This window comes from Podarcis pityusensis (assembly GCF_964106645.2).
Source record: "Podarcis pityusensis genome assembly, chromosome: 8".
Classification (NCBI taxonomy): Eukaryota; Metazoa; Chordata; class Lepidosauria; order Squamata; family Lacertidae; genus Podarcis; species Podarcis pityusensis.
Genome location: NC_138033.1, coordinates 25893736 through 25915085, shown reverse-complemented (window position 1 = coordinate 25915085; position 21350 = coordinate 25893736). Strand labels below are relative to the sequence as shown.

Sequence of the window (21350 nt, the reverse complement as noted above, 5' to 3'; positions counted from 1 at the left end):
ATTTTGAAGAAGTGATTATAAAAGGGTCAGTTCTCAGACTTTTTTTGGAATCAGAGTCTCTCACAGTGCAATTCTATGCACTCTTAACTGAGAAGAAGTCCTGGTGAACTCCACTGGACTTACTTCTGAAGAGACACACACTTTAGATTGTGCCGTTAGTAGCTTTTGTAGGTACCAAATTTCAGGAATGGCAAAGAAACTCTTCACCCCAGCTGGAGATCAGAGATAATGGCTTCAGAAACCCATTAAGTTCTTCAAATCCTCTCTTAATCACCTAACAATCCATTATCCTTGGGGCCACTGCAAGCTGGACCTTGTCGGATATTCTCAAAGTGGACATTGCTGTGAGAGACTTCTAACGCTCAATGGCTAGTTGTGTGAATCTGCCCAGAGTCAGGGTTGGTAAATGGCTAAAAAGGCAACACCACTTCCAAAACATGATTAACACAGTCCGTTATTGTGAATTGTGTTCAGTGTACACAAGTCCCACTACTGGCCCGCTCACTGTGCTAAAATTAAATGTAATGCATTATGGCAAACTTTGCTAAAAATACTGCACATTCAGATATCCAAACATCCAGAGTTTCCCTACTTCCTTATTTCCCTGCTTGTTTCTGCTTTGTTGGTTGGTGACAGCCATTTTCATGTGCAGAAACCAGGGTGGAAGGTAGGGAGATTGGATGCATTGCAGAACAGGAAAGATCAAACAAATCAGGGAGGAGAGATCAGATTCTCTTCCTGATTGGCTGCAGCCATTTCAGGGAGAAACCATTGAAAAAAGTGGAGGGGGGGAGAGATTAGACAAATCCCAGTTTAGAAATATTTTCAGAGAAATAATGGAAATTGTAGGCTTGTTATGTGAATACTTGTCTAAATACTGATTTCCACGGAATGCATTGTGTTTAGTAAGCAGGACCTGTGTGTAATTGCAAGTACTGTACTGTACAGATGCATGGTGTGTCCAGATCATTAATCAAAAAAACTGAACCTACTCATAACTGCTGAGCCTTTTCCAAAGGAGGTGAGAGGCCAGCATACCACAAGAGCCTCTCCCATCCTTGCCTCACTTTGCTTAATAGTAGGGCCAATCTTAAACCAATCTCCTTCCCTGAGACATGTTCATACCCCAAATCTGCCACCTGAGGTCACTGCCTCACCTCATCTCAAGGTAGGGCCACCTCTGCTAGCAAGCAGGCAGTGTTTTCACAAATTGGTCTTGCAGAAGTTTCTCCAGTAAATCCAAGGTTGAGCAACCATTAGGTTCCCAAATCTAGCTCTCCAAAATAATTTGCCTTCACCTCAAGGTATGCTTTGTTGAAAGGAAGAGATGCACAGAAAGTTATGATCCATATTCTTTATTGGTTTCCATCGTTTTCCAAAACTGGTACAAAAATGAAAATAGGGGAGGGGAGGGGAATGCAGTCGTGGGGATTTTTGATGTCGCCACCAGACATAATCAGCAGGATAGCTGCTTGCTTGAACAGAGTCCTGCAGCTCAGACATGACCCTCCCCCCCCTAAAAAGAACCCCACACAGTCACCCTCTCATCCCCACCCTCTCCCACCCATCCACCCACCCGCTTCATAAAAAGTCAAAGAGTTTGACACAAAACAAGCTTTGGTCGCTAGCAGTAAACATGGGAGTTACATTCGTTTTGTCTCCTAGTACACAATCATGTAGCCACGCAAGAAGTCGCCATCATCCCCCCCACCCTTCCCACCCCCAATACATTCAGTGCTCCCTATTCCACAGTGACCCTGAGTGCAGACTTGGCACCAGCCTGACTGCAATGCACACTGCTTGCCCCTAATGCATAGTGTCCATCACTGTCTAAAATGGTAATGATATTGCCTATTCCAAGCAGTGATTTATTTGCAAGACCAAGCTGAAGAGTTTTAGAAACCATCTTGTCATTTAAAAAAAAAAAAAAAAAGGCCTGGGAGACTGACCTAAAGAATTCCCAAAACAATTCTGCAAACTAGTGGGTGGAAGAAGCTGCAATCAACCCCTCCCCCCCCCCCCAAGAACATTGTTCCTCTTGGCTTGCAGATAAATCACTGTTATTTCAGAAGTCCAATTCTCTCATTGGTTGTAGGAAGATATGGGAAATTCCCCCCACCCCTTAACCAGCTCTCATGTGGCAAAGTTGCAAAGTGGCAAGGTACAAAGAGGGTGCCCCCCTCTATGCCCCTCTGGTGCAAATGCCCACCACATGCTTTGGCTATTTCCCACACCCTCAAGTTTGTAAACAATCATCAAAAAGGAAAACTGGAAATAAGCCAGAAAGATTTACATAAGATATTTACATATACTAAATATCTAAGAAGGGAATAGGGGGGAAACAATGCTACTGTATTTTACTTTATTTTTAAGACGGATACAAAACTAGAAGGGGTAGCATTTTAATCTTTGGACACACTCTAGGGAAGCATCCCTTTTCTTCTGGCAACTCAGAGCAAGCTATATAAACCAATGCATTTGGCCCCATTGACACAAGACACGTTAACCTGAGGTAGATAAGGTAAAGATCCCCACAGCAATTTCAAAACTAACATCCTGTATATTTCACAGCTCCTCACTGCAATCATTGCAGGAGAAGGAGGGAGAGGAAGGTGGGAAGAGACAGAGAGCACTCTCAGCTATAGGCAAGTGAGTGTTATCTAATATCAGCTTTTCGTTTTTAGTTTTCAAATTCCACCGCATGGCTCTGTAGCAGCTGGTAATGTTGGCCCTTGATAATCAGCCCACAACCAACACTTTCTTCCACTAGCAAAATTTTTGCAGTCCATCCAGTAAGGGAAAGCATGCAGAGCTGCTATGTGAGTTATGATATTTAAGAAAAAATGCTTGGCAATGCAGGTAATTTAGAAATGGACGGGCCCACCATAGATAAGTTATTCAAATATACTGGATAGGAAACTCGTATCTGTGGGAAATGGCTGATGATCTAGAGATTAACCAACAACCTTACATGTTTTTAAGTTCCCCCCAAATATCAACCTGTAAATTCACATCTCAGGAAAGCTGGCCAGGCTGATCCCCTTACTCTAGTGTAGAGGTTTAAGAGGCTTAAAAACTTCCAACCTTGAAGAAGCAGCACTTTGCTAAAAGAGTAGAATGCCAGAATTCCTCTTGGGATGCTCTTAATGTGGTTGGACTACAAGAGGAACTCACAAGACTAACTTGGGCACAGGAAAAGGAGAAAAAGCCAGGATGGTATGGAAACCCAAAAGGATGTTGCTGCCTGAACGTATGTGCATAGGAAGAGCCTGCTGCATCAGGCCAATGGCCCGTCAAATCCAGCATCTTTTTATTACAAGGAGCCAACCAGGCTCAGGCAGGAGAACCTGTGACTCAAGATCTCTCTGTCTTCCACTCTGCCACCCTGATTCAGAAGCACCCAACATTCCCTTGCCTCACAACAGGGCCTTGTAGAAAGCCACCATGGGCCAAATCATTCAAAATGATGTGTGAGTGCAGTATCAGCCAAGATGCAGATATGGTAACCAGGTGAGGACAGTGTTCAGAATCTTAAGGAATGGTTGGGTATCTGGGAACAGAGAGGGCATCCACCCCCAGAAAGGTGAAATAGGCTTGATACGTAAACTGCTTTTGTTGCCCAAGCTTTATGCATCTGGCTGTGCTGTCCCTGTAGCCCCTAAATGGCCCAAAGGTACAATATAGCTGGGGGCGGATGCAGACAATCTATTCAAATACAGTGTCTAAAAACATCAGTCCACCCACACGCAGGAAGCTACAATTGAAAAACAGAGACTCTTTTGTTCTTTGTGCTGTTAAATGTAACAATGCCCCCCCAAAGTTTTTAAGCCACAAGGTTCCAATCTGTTCAGCCCCAGAAGGCTGCTGAGGTTCTTCCATCCCTGAGATGTACAAGAATACCTGAGAAATACATTGCAGTAATCATGTCCTCTTTTTTCCTCTTCTTTTTCTTCCTTTTTTTCTCTTAAAGATTAAAATATACAAAAATACAAAACAGAATATTTATACTTTTCTTTTAAAAAAACCAAAAGCAATGAACACTGAACCCCGTCCCCCAAAAAACCAAGAAAACAAAGAAAGCAAAAAGAAAGCAAACCCAAAGATACGTCATACACGCACGTCGTAGTGCAGGTTTCACATCACGGCTTCAGAGCAAAGAGACACCCACCCACCCTCCCCCATGTGTCTCACACGGCAAGTTAAGCTGTCCTGGGAACGAAATAAATTAAAGGCATCAGTAGGGAAAGCAGGCAGGGGGCAAGGGAACAGCAGCTTCACCTGATGAGTGAAAGTTCGAAAACAAAATGGGAAAGACTCAAACTCAAAATCTCTGTGCTTGAAATTAGCACAGTAGATCCTGCACTAAATTCCCTGTCAGGCTTTTTGGAATCAGAAAGTGTAAATTTAAAAATACTACAAACAATACGAATTTAGTGTCCTGTGTTTGTATTTGTATCTGTTACATTCTAGCCAAGTAATATAAAGCAGGTAAGTGGACTGTCAAATGTTGCTGAACTACAACCCCCATCATTCTTGGCTATTGGCCATGTTTGCTGGGGCTGATGGGAGTTGTAGTTCAGTAGCAGCTTCCCACACCTGATGCAAAGCAACACATAGACAACAAAGAAAAACAAGCCATATTTCCAAGTGTAGGTCTCAGGCCCGGTTTGACAGTTAGGGTAGGCCTTTGGCTTGTGGAAATAATTTCTGCGCACCCCAGTACATGCATTGTTTAAAATGCTCCTTTTACATATCTGCAAGCAGGCCCACATTTCCTCAAAAACCTGAGGCCTAAATCTTTCCACTTGGCCAAGATGAGTCCCCACATACATATGGGCAGTAAAAAACTTTGGGGGCGACCCACACCTGGGCAGAAAACAAAGGCCACAATATTGTATCTGTCTGTGGTCCCCAAAGGTAGGAAATTTAGATGCATTATTTAGAACAGGGTCCTGAATAAACCCTTAATTCAATAGTGGGGAACCTGCAACCCTTCAGATGTTACTAGAACCCAGCTCCCATCAACCCCAGAAGCATGGCCAGCGGTCAGGGATGATGGGAGCTGTGGTCCATTTACATCCCAAGGGTCACAGGATCCCTATCTGTGCCCTAAAGTTCTGACTTAACTAGAATGTAACAACTGCTTTCTCTGCCTGGCGCACTCCCCACAGCATGCAACCACATGAGAACTGAAGGCAGCTGTTTATTCCTGACAACTTTAACCTGTGCAAAAATCAAAAATCAACCCACCCCTGAACCAGATTTCTCGGCTGCTTTTTTTTTTTAACTCTCAAAATATTATTTGGATTGCTGGAGAAAGCAAAAGTGAGAAAGGAGCAGCTGCTTCCCCATTTCCCAGAACTGAACAATTGGGGACAGGATTTGCAGAACTCCTTCCCATGCTGAAACAAGGGGAGGAGGCTGCGTCAACATTCAGGCGCTCTGAGCTTTCACTTTGCTGAAGTCTTACACGTTTTCAGAGCTGCTGTTCTCTTGCTAGGTGCCTGCCTTCCCTAAGCCTGGAGGCAGAGGCTATTCACTGTTCCCCCCACCCACCCACTCTTTTTTTGCCAACTCGATGCCCTGAAGCCTGTTGATCCGGTATATTCCCTACTGATTTCCCAACATCATTCCCTGGTTTCAGGAACAAGGGGTGAGCTGTGCATGTCCTCCTCCTCCTCCCGGAGGTAGGCGGGCTTTCCCTGAGAACTGGGCGACTGCTGCGTTTTGACGGGGCAGTTGGCCACCATGTGAGCAATGCTTTGGCAAAAGTGGCATTTCTTTGGTTGTGGTGGGAGCTTGCATTCTTTGGCGTGGTGATCCAGGCCGCCACAGTTGTAGCATCTGGGAAAGAGAGAAGAGACGGGGAGATGAGGCGCAGGAGAGGTTCAATTTGTTAAAGATCACAAGAAGCCTTCGGCCTTCTCTTTCCAAAAAGAAAGACAGCACCTTTAAGCCACAAAACCGACATTAATTTATGTACAAGTTCTAAGTGCTCTGGGTCCAGGATACTCAAGAGTAAAACAACCACAATGTACAAGAATTAATAATTTCAAATCCTTTAGTAAACCAAACCTGGAAGCAGAATATGCCATCAGGTGCAGCTGCATAAGAATCATATACAGTGGTACCTTGGTTCCCGAATGGCTTAGTTGTTGAACAAATTGGCTCCTGAATGCCGCAAACCCGGAAGTAAGTGTTCTGGTTTGCGAACGTTTTTTGGAAGCCAAACATCCAACGCGGCTTCTGCTTGAGTTCAGGAAGCTCCTGCCACCAATCGGAAGCCACACCTTGGTTTTCAAACAGTTTCAGGAGTCGAATGGACTCCCGGAACGAATTAAGCTCGAGAACCAAGGTACCACGGTAATTGGAGAGTTAGAAGGGACCCTCAGGACCGTCTAGCTCATAGGTAGGCAAACTAAGGCCCAGGGGCCAGATCTGGCCCCATCACCTTCTAAATCCGGCCCGCAGACAGTCCGGGAATCAGCATGTTTTTACGTAGCTATAGAACAGGGGTAGGCAACCTAAGGCCCGGGGGCCGGATGCGGCCCAATCGCCTTCTAAATGGAATCAGCGTGCTTTTACATGAGTAGAACGTGTCCTTTTATTTAAAATGCATCTCTGGGTTATTTATGGGGCATAGGAATCCGTTCTTTTTTTCTCTCCAAAATATAGTCCGGCCCCCCACAAGGACTGAGGGACAGTGGACTGGCCCCCTGCTGAAAAAGTTTGCTGACCCCTAAATTCTTGCCCAAAGTTGTCCCATACAGGGATAGAACCTGCAACTTTGGCATTATCAGCACCATGCTCTAACCAACTGAGCTATCCAGTACAGTTCTCTCCAATTTAAGCATACAATAATTAAGGACACACACCATGTGTATCATGAGTGGAAAGTACACATGAATGCCACTAGGGGGCAATGCTGCTCTGCTATCACACTGTTGACAGCTACTTAAGGTCTCCTGCGGAAGGCAAGATTGATACAGTGATGAATCCAGAGTAGAGTCCCTAAGACGGGTGGATGGTGCCTTGTCCGGTTCCTTCTGGCAACTCCTGCAGCCAAGCTGGTGCCAAACGTATTGCTCTGTTTTCCTTTGGACCTTTTCAGCAAGGCCAAAGGGGGGCGGAAGCGGATGTCTTGTGGTCTGGGCAGCCCAGGACCTCCATACGCTCTGCTCAGGCTTGTGCCCAGGGAGGTCACTTGGGTGCTGCTAATGCAGCGCTTTGACTTCACCCCCGGAGGCACACTCCATTGTCTCTTGAGAAACACGGATGCCAACAATGTTCATCTCCAAACACAGGAGGGCATTCCTCATGGGGAGGCGTACAATTCACTGACAAAGAACATGCTTTTCCTGTATGCATCCACCCAAGCATATTTCCCTGCCATACGCATTTAAAAGAATCTTGGGTTGCAAGATCTTAAGCTGCTGACATTCAAAAGCAGTCAATTCTGCACAAAGCAGACAAATGGTTTAACTCAGCCTTCCCCAACCTTCAGGTGTTTTGGATAATGACTCCAATCAGCCCCAGTCAGCATAGCCCAGGGTCAGGGACGATGGGAGTTGTAGTCCAAAACACAGACCCATATTATGGTGTCTCTTTTCTTTTACTGATCTCGCTGTGACACACGTTCGCAGAACAGGAGCACCAGCCCGTGCTATTCAGCCCCTGGGTGCTTCTGACCTCTGACCCTTCACTTTTGAGTTTTTTGCCCTTTCCTGGGAAATTTGCATCTGCCATTCATTTAAAAGGCTAAGGGAAGCCCCTAGCACAATGTAAAGGCTGCTGCCCAATCCCTGTCCAGAGGAGGCAAAAGCCACTCAAGCTCTTTTGAGCTGCTTGGGCTCCGGCCTTAAAGTAACGAACTCTAGAAGGTAGCATTCTTGATGCCTGCTACTGTACTGTGGGGAATGGCCCTTTAACTGTAGTGAGGGCAGGCAGCCAGCCAGCCAGGTTGGACAGCAGCTGAAGGTCCTGGAAGCCACATTGCCTCTTTGCCACTCTCCCTATTGGGTCTTTGGGCACTGATTTTTAGCAGCGAATAGTCAGCACTGCCACTTTTGAATGGGAGCAAAGCTTGGCTCCCACCTGCAGTGGACAACCACCAACTAAATTTGCCCCAAATGCAATGCCACGGCCTATAGATCTATTAAATAGATTCCATAGATCTATAGCCCAGGACACTGAATTGGGCGGGAGGGGAGTGAAAAACCCAGCATGCCAAGAGGCTCACAAAGTCTGTCCTGGGGTCTCAACCTGCTTTGGGAAGGGGCCTCAGGTTTGACCAAGGACAATCCTGAGACCCACCCTCCCCAAAATGTGTTTTGGGGGAGGAAGCAAAATAGATGTTTTTGTTGCCTCACAGGAGTGGCTGATATGGAAACCAGGCCTTTGTAGGACTGGGAAGATTACCGTATTTTTTGCACCATAACACTCACTTTTTTCCTCCTAGAAAGTAAGGGGAAATGTCTGTGCGTGTTATGGAGCGAATGCCTACGGGTGGCGGGGGGGGGATCTGCTGCAGTCGTGAGCAGAGGATCCATGGTTCCCCTTCCTTCCCTCCTCCGTGGCTCGCTTTGAAACAGCAAAGCGGGAGAAGAGCCGCTGAGTGGGGAGGAGAGAAGGACAGAGAGCCTGCTTGCTTTAAAGGAGCAAAGCGGGAGAGGAGAGGAGCCGCTTACACAAGTGTAAGCGGCTCCTCTCCGGTTGGCTCCTATAAAGCAAGCAGGCTCTCTGTCCCTCTCTCCTCCCCACTCAGCTCGCTAAATAGCATTATTAGCAGCATCCTTGTCCACACACCCCACACGTGCTCCTTGTCCCTTGAGCGCTTTTCCTTCCCTCCCCACTTAAAACGTGGTTACAAAGCACAGATCCCACATGGATCCTCAGGATTTTTGCACTGGGTCACCCCAAATTCAACATCAGATCACATAGCATGTCCATGGCTACATCTTGCACCAAAAAAATCACACACCCACTGTTGCCTGGGGTCGCAGTGGTGCAAAAACATGGTTACAAAGCATGGATCCACATGGATCCTCAGGATTTTTGCATTGGGCTACTCCAAACTCACTGTCAGATCACATGTCTGTGGCCACAGCATGAACCACAAAAATCATACATCCACTGTTTCGTTTAGAATTTTTTTTTTCTTGTTTTCCTCCTCTAAAAACTACGTGCGTGTTATGGTCTGGTGCGTGTTATAGAGCGAAAAATACGGTAGGCCTTGCTGGGGAGAAACCCTAAACAGCCCGGCTTGGGATTTCTCTTTCTCTTCTCATGCCCACTTCCCTTTGCTCCACTGCTTGAAGAATGGAAGGGAATTGTTTTTCTCTGGAGAATGCATGGATGGAAAGTTCCTCTGATGCAAGAAACAAATGATTGCTGATTTTGAAAGATGAATTGAATACTGGGACTTTTGGAATCGTTAGTAATACTGCACTGGATTTGTTTTTTACTGTGGTCACATTGGTACCTTACATTTAAAGCACTGTTATACCACTGTGTCTTCTCCCACAGCATCCTGGGAACTAGTTGGTTAAAGGATGCAGAACACCCAAGGTCTCATAAGCACAGCAGCTGCTTGCTTCCTTGCTTGCGCCAAGCCTTACCTATCTCCTTTTGGCCTGCGCTTCTGGAGGTTTTTCCCCTTTGGTCTCCTCTCGCTGCCGATGCAGAACACTCCCCCTGGGCCGGTGACTCGGATGGACTCCAAACCCTTGCAGGACTTCTTGAAGGTGAATTCGACTGCCTCTCCTTCCTTCAGGCTGCGAAAGCCTTCCATGTGGAGCTTGCTCTGGAGGCCACGGGGAAGAACAGAAAATTATCCTGTCTTTGATTTTGTTCCCTGGATCTCATAAATTAAGTTTAATGTTCCCATCAATGCATAACCCCATATTTTATCATACCATTCTTTAACAGTAGCTGATACCATTTTCCTGCATATACAATTATTATTATTATTATTATTATTATTATTATTATTATTATTATTGGCTTTGTGTCAGGGAAATTGGATATAGAATTGCTGTGAGACATTCTGGTTTTGCTTGCAACATATTAACACGGTTACTCTTCTAGAACTCAGGCCTAACTCAAACTTCTGCTTTATAGCACATTTGCAGAAGAACCTAGGACAATAAGAAATAGAAAGCATGTGCCAGAGAACACACGCACGCACGCACAGAGATTTCAACTAATTAAAACTCAATCAGCTACATTGAAAGTCTCCATTGAACCACTGTGCTTGTAACATCTGCAGAGTGCCCTGATCAGGTCTCTAAGGGTCATCCTCTAACGCTTGCTCCGATTCATTTCTCAGCAATAAAAATGGATCGATGGTTGTGTATGTGTGTGTCCCTGGAGTGCTCAGTTTGCCATTGTGACATCACACCTCCTCCTTTTTACCTTTGATAGAGAAACATTTTGTTGTTTAAATCCTGCGTTCCACAACCGTTTTATCTAAGGTGACATAACCGTGGAACTTAAGTTTTTCACAAGGAGAAGATTTTTCCACTGTTGCCGAAATAAGACTCTGCTAGTAAAAAACACACACCTCAAAGTGAGGTAGTGCAATCTGGGTCCCATCTGCACTATATTTTTTAAAGCAGCATCATGCCAATTTAAACACTCATAGTCTAGGGTTTCCATATTTCAAACAGTGAAAATCAGGCAGAAAAGTTCTTGAGTGCTTTTTTTTCTTTGCCAAAGTTGTTGAGGTTTTTTTTAGCAAATTCATATGGAACCATTAGTGTGCCGCCCCCCCAAAGCATCATGGGAACTGTCTCCTACAATTCCCAGAGTTCCCTGGGAAGAGAAACTGTTAACCACACTGAGAACTGTAGCTCTGTGAGGGGAATATGGGTCTCCTATCATGCTCCCCATACAAAAGATGGAAAGAATGAGGGTGAGAAATAGCAAGTGAGGTTATGGTTAAAATTAGATTAGCACTGGGGACTTATTAGTTCACACTCCCTATTGCTATCATAATCAACAACAGCAACAGAGCTAAAATACAGTGTGTGGTAAATTATGATGTAAAGTGCCATCTCAGGATTAAAAGGAGCCCTATGGTCATTTTCAATCTGTTTTGGGAAAAGTGAAAATAATATATTTCCACCTATCCTGTGTTAACCATTTCCAATACTTGTTGAAGTAGTTCCCACTATCATTCCTTAGTCAGACAGGCCATCTGCTGTACACAACAGTTCCTTAGAACAGAAGGGTGGTTTTTTTAAAAAAAATTATAATGAATGGAGCATGCCCACCATTCATGAGTTGCTCAGTAACCTAGATCATGTGACTGCACTTAACTTCCCTCTGGCCAGAGTTGCAGGGAAAGCCCATATTTAAAAATGGTGAAGAGCCATTGTGTTGATTGGCCATCTCACAGTCAGTGTCAGCTCTCTCTCCCCAAAGCAGAGAGTAATTATCTTCTTCCGTATCCTCTCTGCTACCAACAAGCATTGGCCCTTCGGCCATTCTAAACGCACAGAAACTTTGTTTGTTTGCTAATTCAATAAAATGCAAGTGTATTAAAAGTAAAACAAAGTAAGACGCAGGGTGATGAAGTTATTCCAAGAATGAAGCTGTGAGAAAGAAGTCACATTTAATTTGCAATCCTAAACACTGGACACAGTGGGGCTTACTTTGCACTAAACATACATAGGATGTGCAGTTGTTTTAACACATTTTTTGCTAACCTGGTGCCTTCCAGATGTTTTGCACTATAACTCCCATCAGCCTTAACCCTCATTGCTTTTGTCTGACTGGAAGGTGTGCTTGAACTCTAATAATGCCTCCTGCTTTGCTGGATGGAGGGGAGAGAGGGAGTGCAGAAGCACAACTTCCATACATAGGTAAAGTTAAAATCCATTGCTCTTCCCTCTTTTGTCTCTGGCCCCACCCACCCCTGAAGTTGCCCAGAAGGGAATGCAGCCCCCACACTGAAAAAGATTCCCCTTCCCTGATTTGCAATCATTGCACCCACAGAAGCAACTGGGTAACCATCCAAATGGAATGAAAACTGTGGCCACCTTGTGATAGTTCAAAGAGGTGCATTCAAGTCTCACCTTTGGCATGGCCTCACCACATAGACCTGAGCATGGGTGTCCAGAGGTAGGGGCAAGGGGGCAAGCACCCATCACCCCAGGCAAACCATAACCCACAATTGCCTGCTTTAACTGTTGTTTTTTACAGAGTAAAGTTCTAGTATTTGTGGAACCTGAGACAGGAGGCAAAATATACAGGCACTATTCTTTTCATATATATTTTTTCCTGAGGAACTAGCCTGCTTCTCCACTTTCAGTGTTCTACCTTGCCTTCCCCTCCCCCCGCCCCAAGAAAATTCCTGTGGACACCCTTAGGTTTGGTTATGCCACTTGCCCCATCCTGAGTGGAGCTCAGGCCCACCGCACCAGAGACTCGGGCTGTGTACACACCATACATTTAAAGCACACACCACCCTGCAAGAATTCTGGGAACTGTAGTTTTTGAAGAGTGCTGGGAACTGTAGCATGGGGGGGGGGGGAGAGAAGGACAGCTCCCAGGATTCTTTTAGGGTGCTTTAAATGTATGGTGCATAAACTGCCTATTCAACTTAAAAGGTAAAGGGACCCCTGACCATTAGGTCCAGTCATGACCAACTCTGGGGTTGCGATGCTCATCTTGCTTTATTGGCCGAGGGAGCCAGCGTACAGCTTCCGGGTCATGTGGCCAGCATGACTAAGCCGCTTCTGGAGAACCAGAGCAGCGCACGGAAATGCCGTTTACCTTCCCGCCGGAGGGAATAAGATAAATACTTATTTATCTACTTGCACTTTGACGTGCTTTTGAACAGCTAGGTTGGCAGGAGCAGGGAGCGAGCAACGGGAACTCACCCCGTCGCGGGGATTCAAACCGGCGACTTTCCGATCGGCAAGTCCTAGGCTCTGTGGTTTAACCCACAGCGCCACCTGCATCCCATCCGCGTTTTCAACTTAGGCTTTCCAAAACTCATCAAAAAGCAGAATGTGCTTCTCTGTTGACTAAGCAAACAGGTCAGACTCCTGGTACTTTTCTTTTTCTTTTTTTATAAATGATTTTTATTAGGGTTTCAATAAAAAGTTAGACAGAAAGACATAAAAAAGAAGACTCCTGGTACTTTTCAACCAGACCTGGGAAGGAAGAAGCATGCAGCTTTCCCCCATTCAGCACTTTCCCTCTACAACCCCTTCCCCAGCCATTTTCCCCTTGACACAGGAAGCACACACCTGGGAGAGGGTTGTGTTGTCAAGTGGCAGCACTCCCTTCCCCAACCCATCCTCTCTCCTTTGCAGCTGTTTGACAGCAGCCAGAGTCCCATATCTGCCTCTGAGCCCTCTAGCCTGGCCCCTTACACCCTTTGCATTATTACCTGCTCTGTCCTTGCAAAAACAGGGCCAACCGTCACACATTTTTTTTGTTGGTCTTTCATCAGATAGCTTGCCTTAGCACTCCCCGTAATCAATCTATTTAGATTGATAGAACAAAACCTTTACCCCTTATCGGCGTTCAATTCTAATCACAAATGGGGCATATCTTTGACATTTTGAGGCAACGCAAGCATATAATCCTTGCTGCAGATTGGCATATCAATCTATTGTTGGCATGGATTGAAAGTGCTGGGGCTTCTACAAGCCTTCCTTTGATGTCAATGTATGAGGTTCGATCAAATGATTTCCAAATCCAATTTCACCCCTGGCCACAGATGCTTCACAGTGGTGTCTTCTCATGCGGCTGGGAGGGAGGATGCTGAAGACTCTCCCCCATCTCAATAGAGTTGCACCATTCACACATAAGCACGGAGCCATATGGGGTCGAACCACAAGAGAAGCGTCTCCCACCTGAAAATGTGAATCATAGCCATATCCTGAAGGACAGATGAATCCCAGAAGCCAGATGTGCCCGTTTTGAGAACAGATGGGTCTACTGAATTGTAAGCTTTCAAACAGGTACTCCAAATAAATACAACTCCCCACCAACAAGCCTATTTAGCCTTATCTGGTACTCTGGGAATGCCTATAATGACTGGGACCTGCAACAAAACGTTACAGCATGGATTGTACCCCTGGCGGCCACTTTAGTGCTTCTAAAGTAAGTGATGGCCACAAACTTGGGATGGCTTTAAAATAGGATTAGACAAATTCATGGAGGAGAAGTCCATCAGTGGGAGCCAGTGTGGTGTAGTGGTTAAGAGCAGTGGACTCGTAATCTGGTGAACCGGGTTCGCGTCTCCGCTCCTCCACATGCAGCTGCTGGGTGACCTTGGGCTAGTCACACTTCTCTGAAGTCTCTCAGCCTCACTCACCTCACAGAGTGTTTGTTGTGGGGGAGGAAAGGAAAGGAGGGATATCAAGTCCAAACTCTTCTTCTTCATCAATGGCTACTAACCCTGGTGGCTAGGTTCTGCCTCCAGGTTAAAAGATGAATACAGATTGCTGGAAACTACAGGAGAGAGGATCTTGCACACAGATCATGCTTGTGGGTTTCCTACAGGCATCTAGCTGGCCACTATGAGAACGGGATGCTGGGCTAGATGGACCATTGGCCTGATATAGAAGCGCTAATCCTATGTTCCATTCTGGATTCCAGCCACTCCATCCCCCCCTCATATTGTTCCCAACATTAGTCAGAATTATGTGGCCACTGGGTATGCCCAGTCCTCAATGGACTGTTCTGAGAACGTCCTGCCCTTTTGGGATTTTCTCCAAGCCCACTGATACCTCTGCCATGTGTGAGTAGGTGTCAATTGTTTTGGCAGCATGTGCAACTGGTGCTTACAGGTGGAACATCAGAAACAGTGGGAGTGATAAAAGAGTTCACACCAGCATTTCCAGAAATGCTGCCTCCCCCCTCCCCTTATTGAAATGCTGCCCATGAATTACAACATTACAAAGAAAACAGGGCTGCTCTTGTGCAAGGCTTTAAAAGCTGATTTTCCAACTGCACACATTTTTCATAATACACCCTACATTAAATCATCATCATCACCCTTCAGGAACAAACAAACATCTTCATATGGCACCAGAAGGCCAGGAGTGAAGAGGGCAAAGGAACCCCCAGTCAGGGGAGCACGAAAGCCTGGGGGCTGCAGCCAATAAGACCCTGTCCAGAGTACCCACCTGCTTCTTCCGAAGGCAATGGAATAGGGAAATAGACTGTGACCTATGCAAATGGGCAGGCTCATTTGAAAGAAGGAAACCTTTAAGATCTCCAGGTCCCAGGAGTAGTAGAAACGGGTGCTGGCCCTGGGATTTGGAGGGCAACTTTGGTGCAGGGCTCCAACCTGGGAGAGGCAGGACATGCAAACTAAGAATGAGGCTGTATTTTGTCTTGTTGGACACTCTGTGTTGGGCAGTGGGCCTTTTGCTGCATTGGGGTCCTGACAAATGCCCAACTTTGCCACATTCTGGAGTCAGACTTGCTAGAAGCCACCTTCATCTTCTTCTTAAATAGTTATATCATGCCCCTCAATACAAAGACTTCCAGGGCTGCCAACAGCAAGCGAGCACCATAGCTCAGTGGTAAAGCATTTGCTTTTCGCGCAGAAGGCCCTTGCTGAAATTCCTGGTGTTTCCAGTTATGGCTGGAAAGAGGCCCGTCTGAAGCCCTGAACAGCCACTGCCAGTCATATACAAAGCAGTACAGGGAAGCTTCCTGCATTCCCTGTGGTGTGGTCTCATTCTTTTCTCAGAAAGGCAAAGAGCCACATTGGGTAAGTTAATTCAGAGAGGTTCAAAGTAAGGCAGTTTCTTATGTTCCTAAATAACAATCTTGCCCACCTTCCAGGGTGGCACCCTCAGTTCCTGTAATGTGCTACACTAGCCAAGGCTGTGGAGCCTCACCTGTTGCCCTGGCTGGGCTGAGCAACACTCTTAGAGCTCCACATAGTAAGGGGATAGGACTAGAGGAGGGCAAGCTTAGTTGTCTGCCACTGCTGACCTTCTCGAGGAAACCAGGATGCCTTTCCAAGGGCTCCCGGGAAATACAGAAAACTATAGCAATAAAACTAAGATACACCCACATATACACACCTCAAACTCAGTGATCTGGTGCTTACAGAGATCCTGAGGATAGGTAAAGTTAAAGGGACCCCTGACCATTAGGTCCAGTCGTGGACGACTCTGGGGTTGCGGTGCTCATCTTGCTTTATTGGCTGAGGGAGCCGGCATACAGCTCCCAGGTCATGTGGCCAGCATGAGTAAGCCGCTTCTGGCAAACCAGAGCAGTGCATGGAAATGTTGTTTACCTTCCCGCCGGAGCGGTACCTATTTATCTACTTGCACTTTGAAGTGCTTTCGAACTGCTAGGTGGGCAGGAGCTGGGACCAAGCAACGGGAGCTCACCCCGTCGCGGGGATTCGAACCGCCAACCTTCTGATCGGCAAGTCCTAGGCTCTGTGGTTTAACCCACAGCGCCACCCGCGTCCCGATCCTTAGGATACTGAAACCTCGGGTGGGTGTGCGCGTGTGGGTGCATGCATGAGCCGCATTTTTTAAAGTCCATCTCCCCAGTGGTCAAAGAGATGCACCAATTTGCACCAGGGGACAAGTTAGATCAGTGTCTCCTTGCAAATATGGCCAGCCGACCCTCTGTGCTGGAAGCAGCTGCCTCTCAGGGAGCGCTGAGTGAAATGTGAAATACCGCTGTTTATTTTGAGGAGTGCTTGAGAGATTGGCCAAGCAACACCAACAAAAAAAAAAAAGCAATCTTCTCTTCCCCTGGGGAACAGGAGGGAGAAAATTGCAAGGAAGGCTGTCCGCCCCCCCTCCCTTTGGCCCTGGGTCTTTTGAAGTGACCTGCAAAAGAAGCTGGTGGTCTTCAGAGCACCCCAAGCCCTCCCCCCTCCTTCACAAAACACACACATTGTTCAAATTCCTCTGTTATCAGATAGGTAATCAAACTGAAGCCCATTGAATTAGTCAAATAGCCCCCTTGCATCTGAAAGAAAGAGGCCCAATGCCCCATCTCCACACACCACACACAAAGCAGGAACATTCCCAGGCCTTCTCCAAAAAACTCTTCCACCACCCCTCCCCCGCTTCTTCCCCCAAAAAAGGACTTAAGAAAAAAAAGAAACAGGAGCTGTTAGAGGGAGAGAGACAGAGACAGAGACAAGAGCACAAGTGGGAGAAGGAGAGATTCTGGTCGCAATCGGCTTTTAACCACCAGAACTGGGCAAAGGGAACAAAGAGCTGCCCTGGTCCACAGGGATGGCCAAATTCCAGAAGTTCCAGTGTCTTTGGAGGAGGGGAAACTTGGCTGTGTGCAAACCTGAGTCTGTCTCCATCCATGGAATTATCATCTTTAAAGCCGGCGGACGAACGACTGCCTATTTTTGCCATGGTGGCGCAAAATGTGTATATAATTGGGGTTCTGCAGCTACCATGGTATAATTTTTAAAGCCTGGTTTTGCTTCTTAAATGCAACGAGGTCTGTAATGGAGGTCTGGAGACGGAAGCAGGCTTCTACCAACAGCTGGATGATGGTCAAATCTGGATGTGCTCTGCGCACATGCTGATGCTCAGTGGTGCAGCATCTGTTTGCATGCAAACAGTCCTGGGTTCAATCCCCAACATCTTCAGGAAGGGATGCAAAAAAAGACTCCTTTCGGAAATCCTGGAGAGCCACTGTCAGTCAGTGTAGATAACACTGAGCCAGGTGGTCCAAGGAACTGATTTAGTATAAGGCAGCTTCCTATGTTCCTATATATTTCTAGGCTGCATCCAACAGGATGAAGGTATCATCTGACACTGGATATTACACACAAGTAAAATACTATCAAGGTCAGAGTTAGAAAAATATCCCCGGTACCTAATGATCACTACTCTTCCTAACCTAACAGTGGCATTTTCTGTTTGCTGAGGGAAAGGAAGCAGTTAACGCGCTGCTTTATATTTCTGCAATGCAACCTGCCCTTATCTTTTGCATTTTGAGACCTCTATATGCCACTTTTTCCGAAACACAATTTTTTTTAGAGGCAAGACTGAATGAATATGGGCACACCATTCTGACTTCAACATATACACACAAAGATAGATAAGGATGCACTCTGCCCACAACATCTTCTAAGAATATAAGAAGCGCCCTGCTAGATCAGGCCAAAAGCACATTCAAGTCCAGAATCACTTACTCAAGTAGCCAACCAGGTGCCTATGGGAAGCTCAGAAGCAGTGTTCAAAACTAGCCAGGCACCAGGCATGTTTTGCTGCTGGCGTGGGTCCAATTGCGACTACGTGGCGATCTCTAGGCGCCAGGTTGGCGACCCCAGTTTAAAAACCTCTGCCTTAGTCCATTTTCCCACTGTGTGTGTTTCTCCTTCTTGCATACTGGGACAAGTGAATTGCTCTAAGAGCAAGCTACCATCAAGCAACGTAGTTGAGATCACAGAATTGTAGTGTTGGAAAGGACCCTCCAAGGGCCATCTAGTCCAAACCCCTGACAAATGGACCTTATTCCATTGTGGCAACCATTTGTTTAAGGTGCTATTTGGCACCTAGCTTATATAGCTGTGTTTCTAACACTGCTCAGAAGCAGACCCTGAGTGGCAGCAGCACCTCTTTCCACTTGTGATTCTATGTGCTGTGTGAATAATCTTCCAACATTCAACTTCATTGCATGACCCCGGGTTCCAGAATGACAAGAGGGGGAGAAAAGTTATTTCTTTCTCCACGCAAGGCATATGTTATACATTTCTATCATGTTTCCCATTGACTCGCTTTCCCCCCAAAAACCAAAATAAATACCACTTATTGCTTGGTATGGATAAGCAATCCCTAATAATTCTCATAAAATATCAGCAATCCATAAACACCAATAGGAGGTTATTCTGATGCTCCTCCTCCCTCTGTTCCAGAGCAGGGAAAGAAACTGCAGGTCTCCAGTTTCTTCTTTTTTCTGCTGGAAACCCCTTTATTCCTCCCAAAGTTTACCCCTCAAACAAACACCATTCAATTCCTTTTCTTCTGACATTGTGCTGGGCAAGTTGTCTTGCTGACCATCCAGCTCTCTTGTACCTTGATTGGACATTCTGTACCTCAAACAGCCTGTCCATGTCAGTCACTGATCTGTACAGGATTTTTACACAAGACTGGAGCAGCCACTCCAAACGAAACCATTTGGCTGTCAATGCAACATTACCCTTCTTGCTTGAAAACTGGATCTTTTTCTCTAACTTAATTTTTCAGTATTATATTTCTTTTTTTATATATGCTTTTTATTAGTTTTCTTACTTAACAAACACACACAAGAAATTGACAAAAATGATAAAATAATAACAAAACAAAACATACATACATACATAAATCCACACGTTCTTACAAAAGGACTTAAGCCACCATATTCTTAATTCCCAATTCCTTATCTTTCTCAATAGACTTCCGTCTTCCTCAAAGCCGTCTTATCTGTTTAATAAACTGCTTCTTTAATCATTTCACTATTTCTTCTGTTATCTGAATACTATACTTATAATCCATATTGTGGTTTGTGGGAAAAAAGTTGAGGGCGCTGTTTTTTAAAAATATTCTTTATAAATTTCCTACTCCTTTTTGGTTTGGCTGTCTCCTAATTGTCTCCATCATTTTTGCCAGTTCAGCTATTCAAATAATTTATCCTGCCATTCCTCTTTTGTTGGTACTAATTCTCCTTTCCAAGTTCTGGCAATTACGGTAATATTCTTACTGCTGTTGTAGCATATAAGACTGTTCTCTCTTTTTTTCATTTGGAATATCTGAATCTAAAATGCCTAAGAGGAAGGCTTCTGGTTTCTTTATGAAAATTTGCTTAAACATTTTTTTTCAATTCCTCATATATAATACCCCAAAAATTCTTAATTTTTTTGCAACCCCACCACATATGAAACAGTGTCCCTTCTGCCTGTTTATACCTCCAGCGCGTATTAGATCTCATTTTATACATTTTGGATAGTTTGCTGAGAGTTATATACCACCTGTAAAACAGGTTTTCAGTATTATATTTCTATCCCACCTTTTTTCCCCTCCAAGAAACACAAGGTGGCTTACAAGATCCTCTTCCTCCTCCTCCTCTCCATTTTATCCTCACAACCACCCTGGCAGGTAGGCTAGGCTAAGAATTAGGGACTGGCACAAAGTTACCCACAGAGCTTCATGGCCAATCAGGGACTAGAACCTGTATTTCCCAAGTCTCAGTCTAACACTCTAACCACTACACAACACTGGCTCCCCCCCCCACTGCATTCCATTTATTGCCTTTTATCTCTCCCTTCCTCCAAAAAGCCACAGGCAACTTACTGTCTGCTCTGCTTTATTGTTTTTATTTATTGTCCGCCCCTTTACCCCAAGGTCTCAGGGTGGGTCACAACAATGTGAAACACAACATTAAAAACCGTTTAAAAACTTATGACGACAAAAAATACAATCACGGAAAACAACATCTGATAAAAATAACAATAGCATCTAATAAAAAGTAACAAAAGTTTATACAAATGCTTATATTACACTCAGATTTCCAATCTTCCTGCATTATATGCACTTTCATATTTGCTTAAATTTGCAGCTCTGCGCTGAGAGTGTGACTCGCGTCTTGGTCCTCCCAACAATCTTGTAGTGTAGGCAGGGCTGAGTGAATAAGCGACAGGCCGATAGTCATGGCTGAGAGAGGATTTTAATCCAGATGGTCTCCCCTCCAGCCATATTCAAAAAGCACAAGTTCTTCAGCCTTGAGCCCCCAGATGTTATTGGACTACAACTCCTGTCCTTAACTGGACTCCGTTGAAATGAGAGGTATTTTCTTAATCTTGTTTAAGGATGCATTTCTTCCTCAGTTCCCTGCACAGCCTCTTTTGGGCAGATCAAGGGTGGAAAGGAAGAAAGAAAGAAAGAAAGAAAGAAAGAAAGAAAGAAAGGAAGGAAGGAAGGAAGGAAGGAAGGAAGGAAGGCAGAGTGCCATATTTGATGGCTATCCCTGCATTTGTACATAGGAGCTATGCATTATTATTTTTTGTGTTTCCAGCAGCATTAAACCCTGGATGTTGTTTCTACCTAATGTGCCTCTCAGTGGGATGTCAGTCTCTTTGTTTGTTCTGGTCGGTTTCAGACTCTGCCCCTTTGACAGGCCAATAGAAAAATAACAGCCCTCCAAATAAACCTATCACCAGTATCAACAGAAATATCCTATGGCGGCCTTCATTAATATGACCTCTGAAATGTTTAGGACTACAGTTCCCTTCAGCCCCAGCGGAAGGGAGTTGCAGTCCAAAACATTCGGAGGGCACCAGGTTGGGTAAAGCTAACAGATGTTTAAAAACCCATTTGTTTCCAGATCAAAATATGTATAGTGCTGAAAGG

The 21350-nt window shown here is 45.3% G+C and overlaps 1 protein-coding gene across 1 annotated transcript in view; it reads right to left on the bottom strand.

The window, feature by feature from the left end:
- Positions 1-4186: 4186 nt before the first annotated feature.
- LIN28A (lin-28 homolog A) overlaps positions 4187-21350 on the bottom strand; it is a 48871-nt gene continuing 31707 nt past the window's right edge. The window contains exons 3-4 of the mRNA XM_081015918.1: positions 9618-9802; positions 4187-5844 (exon numbers count right to left, since the gene is read on the bottom strand). Coding sequence (XP_080872044.1) covers positions 5628-5844; positions 9618-9802 — 402 coding nt within the window. The 3' untranslated portion in view covers positions 4187-5627. The remainder of the gene's footprint in view (positions 5845-9617; positions 9803-21350) is intronic.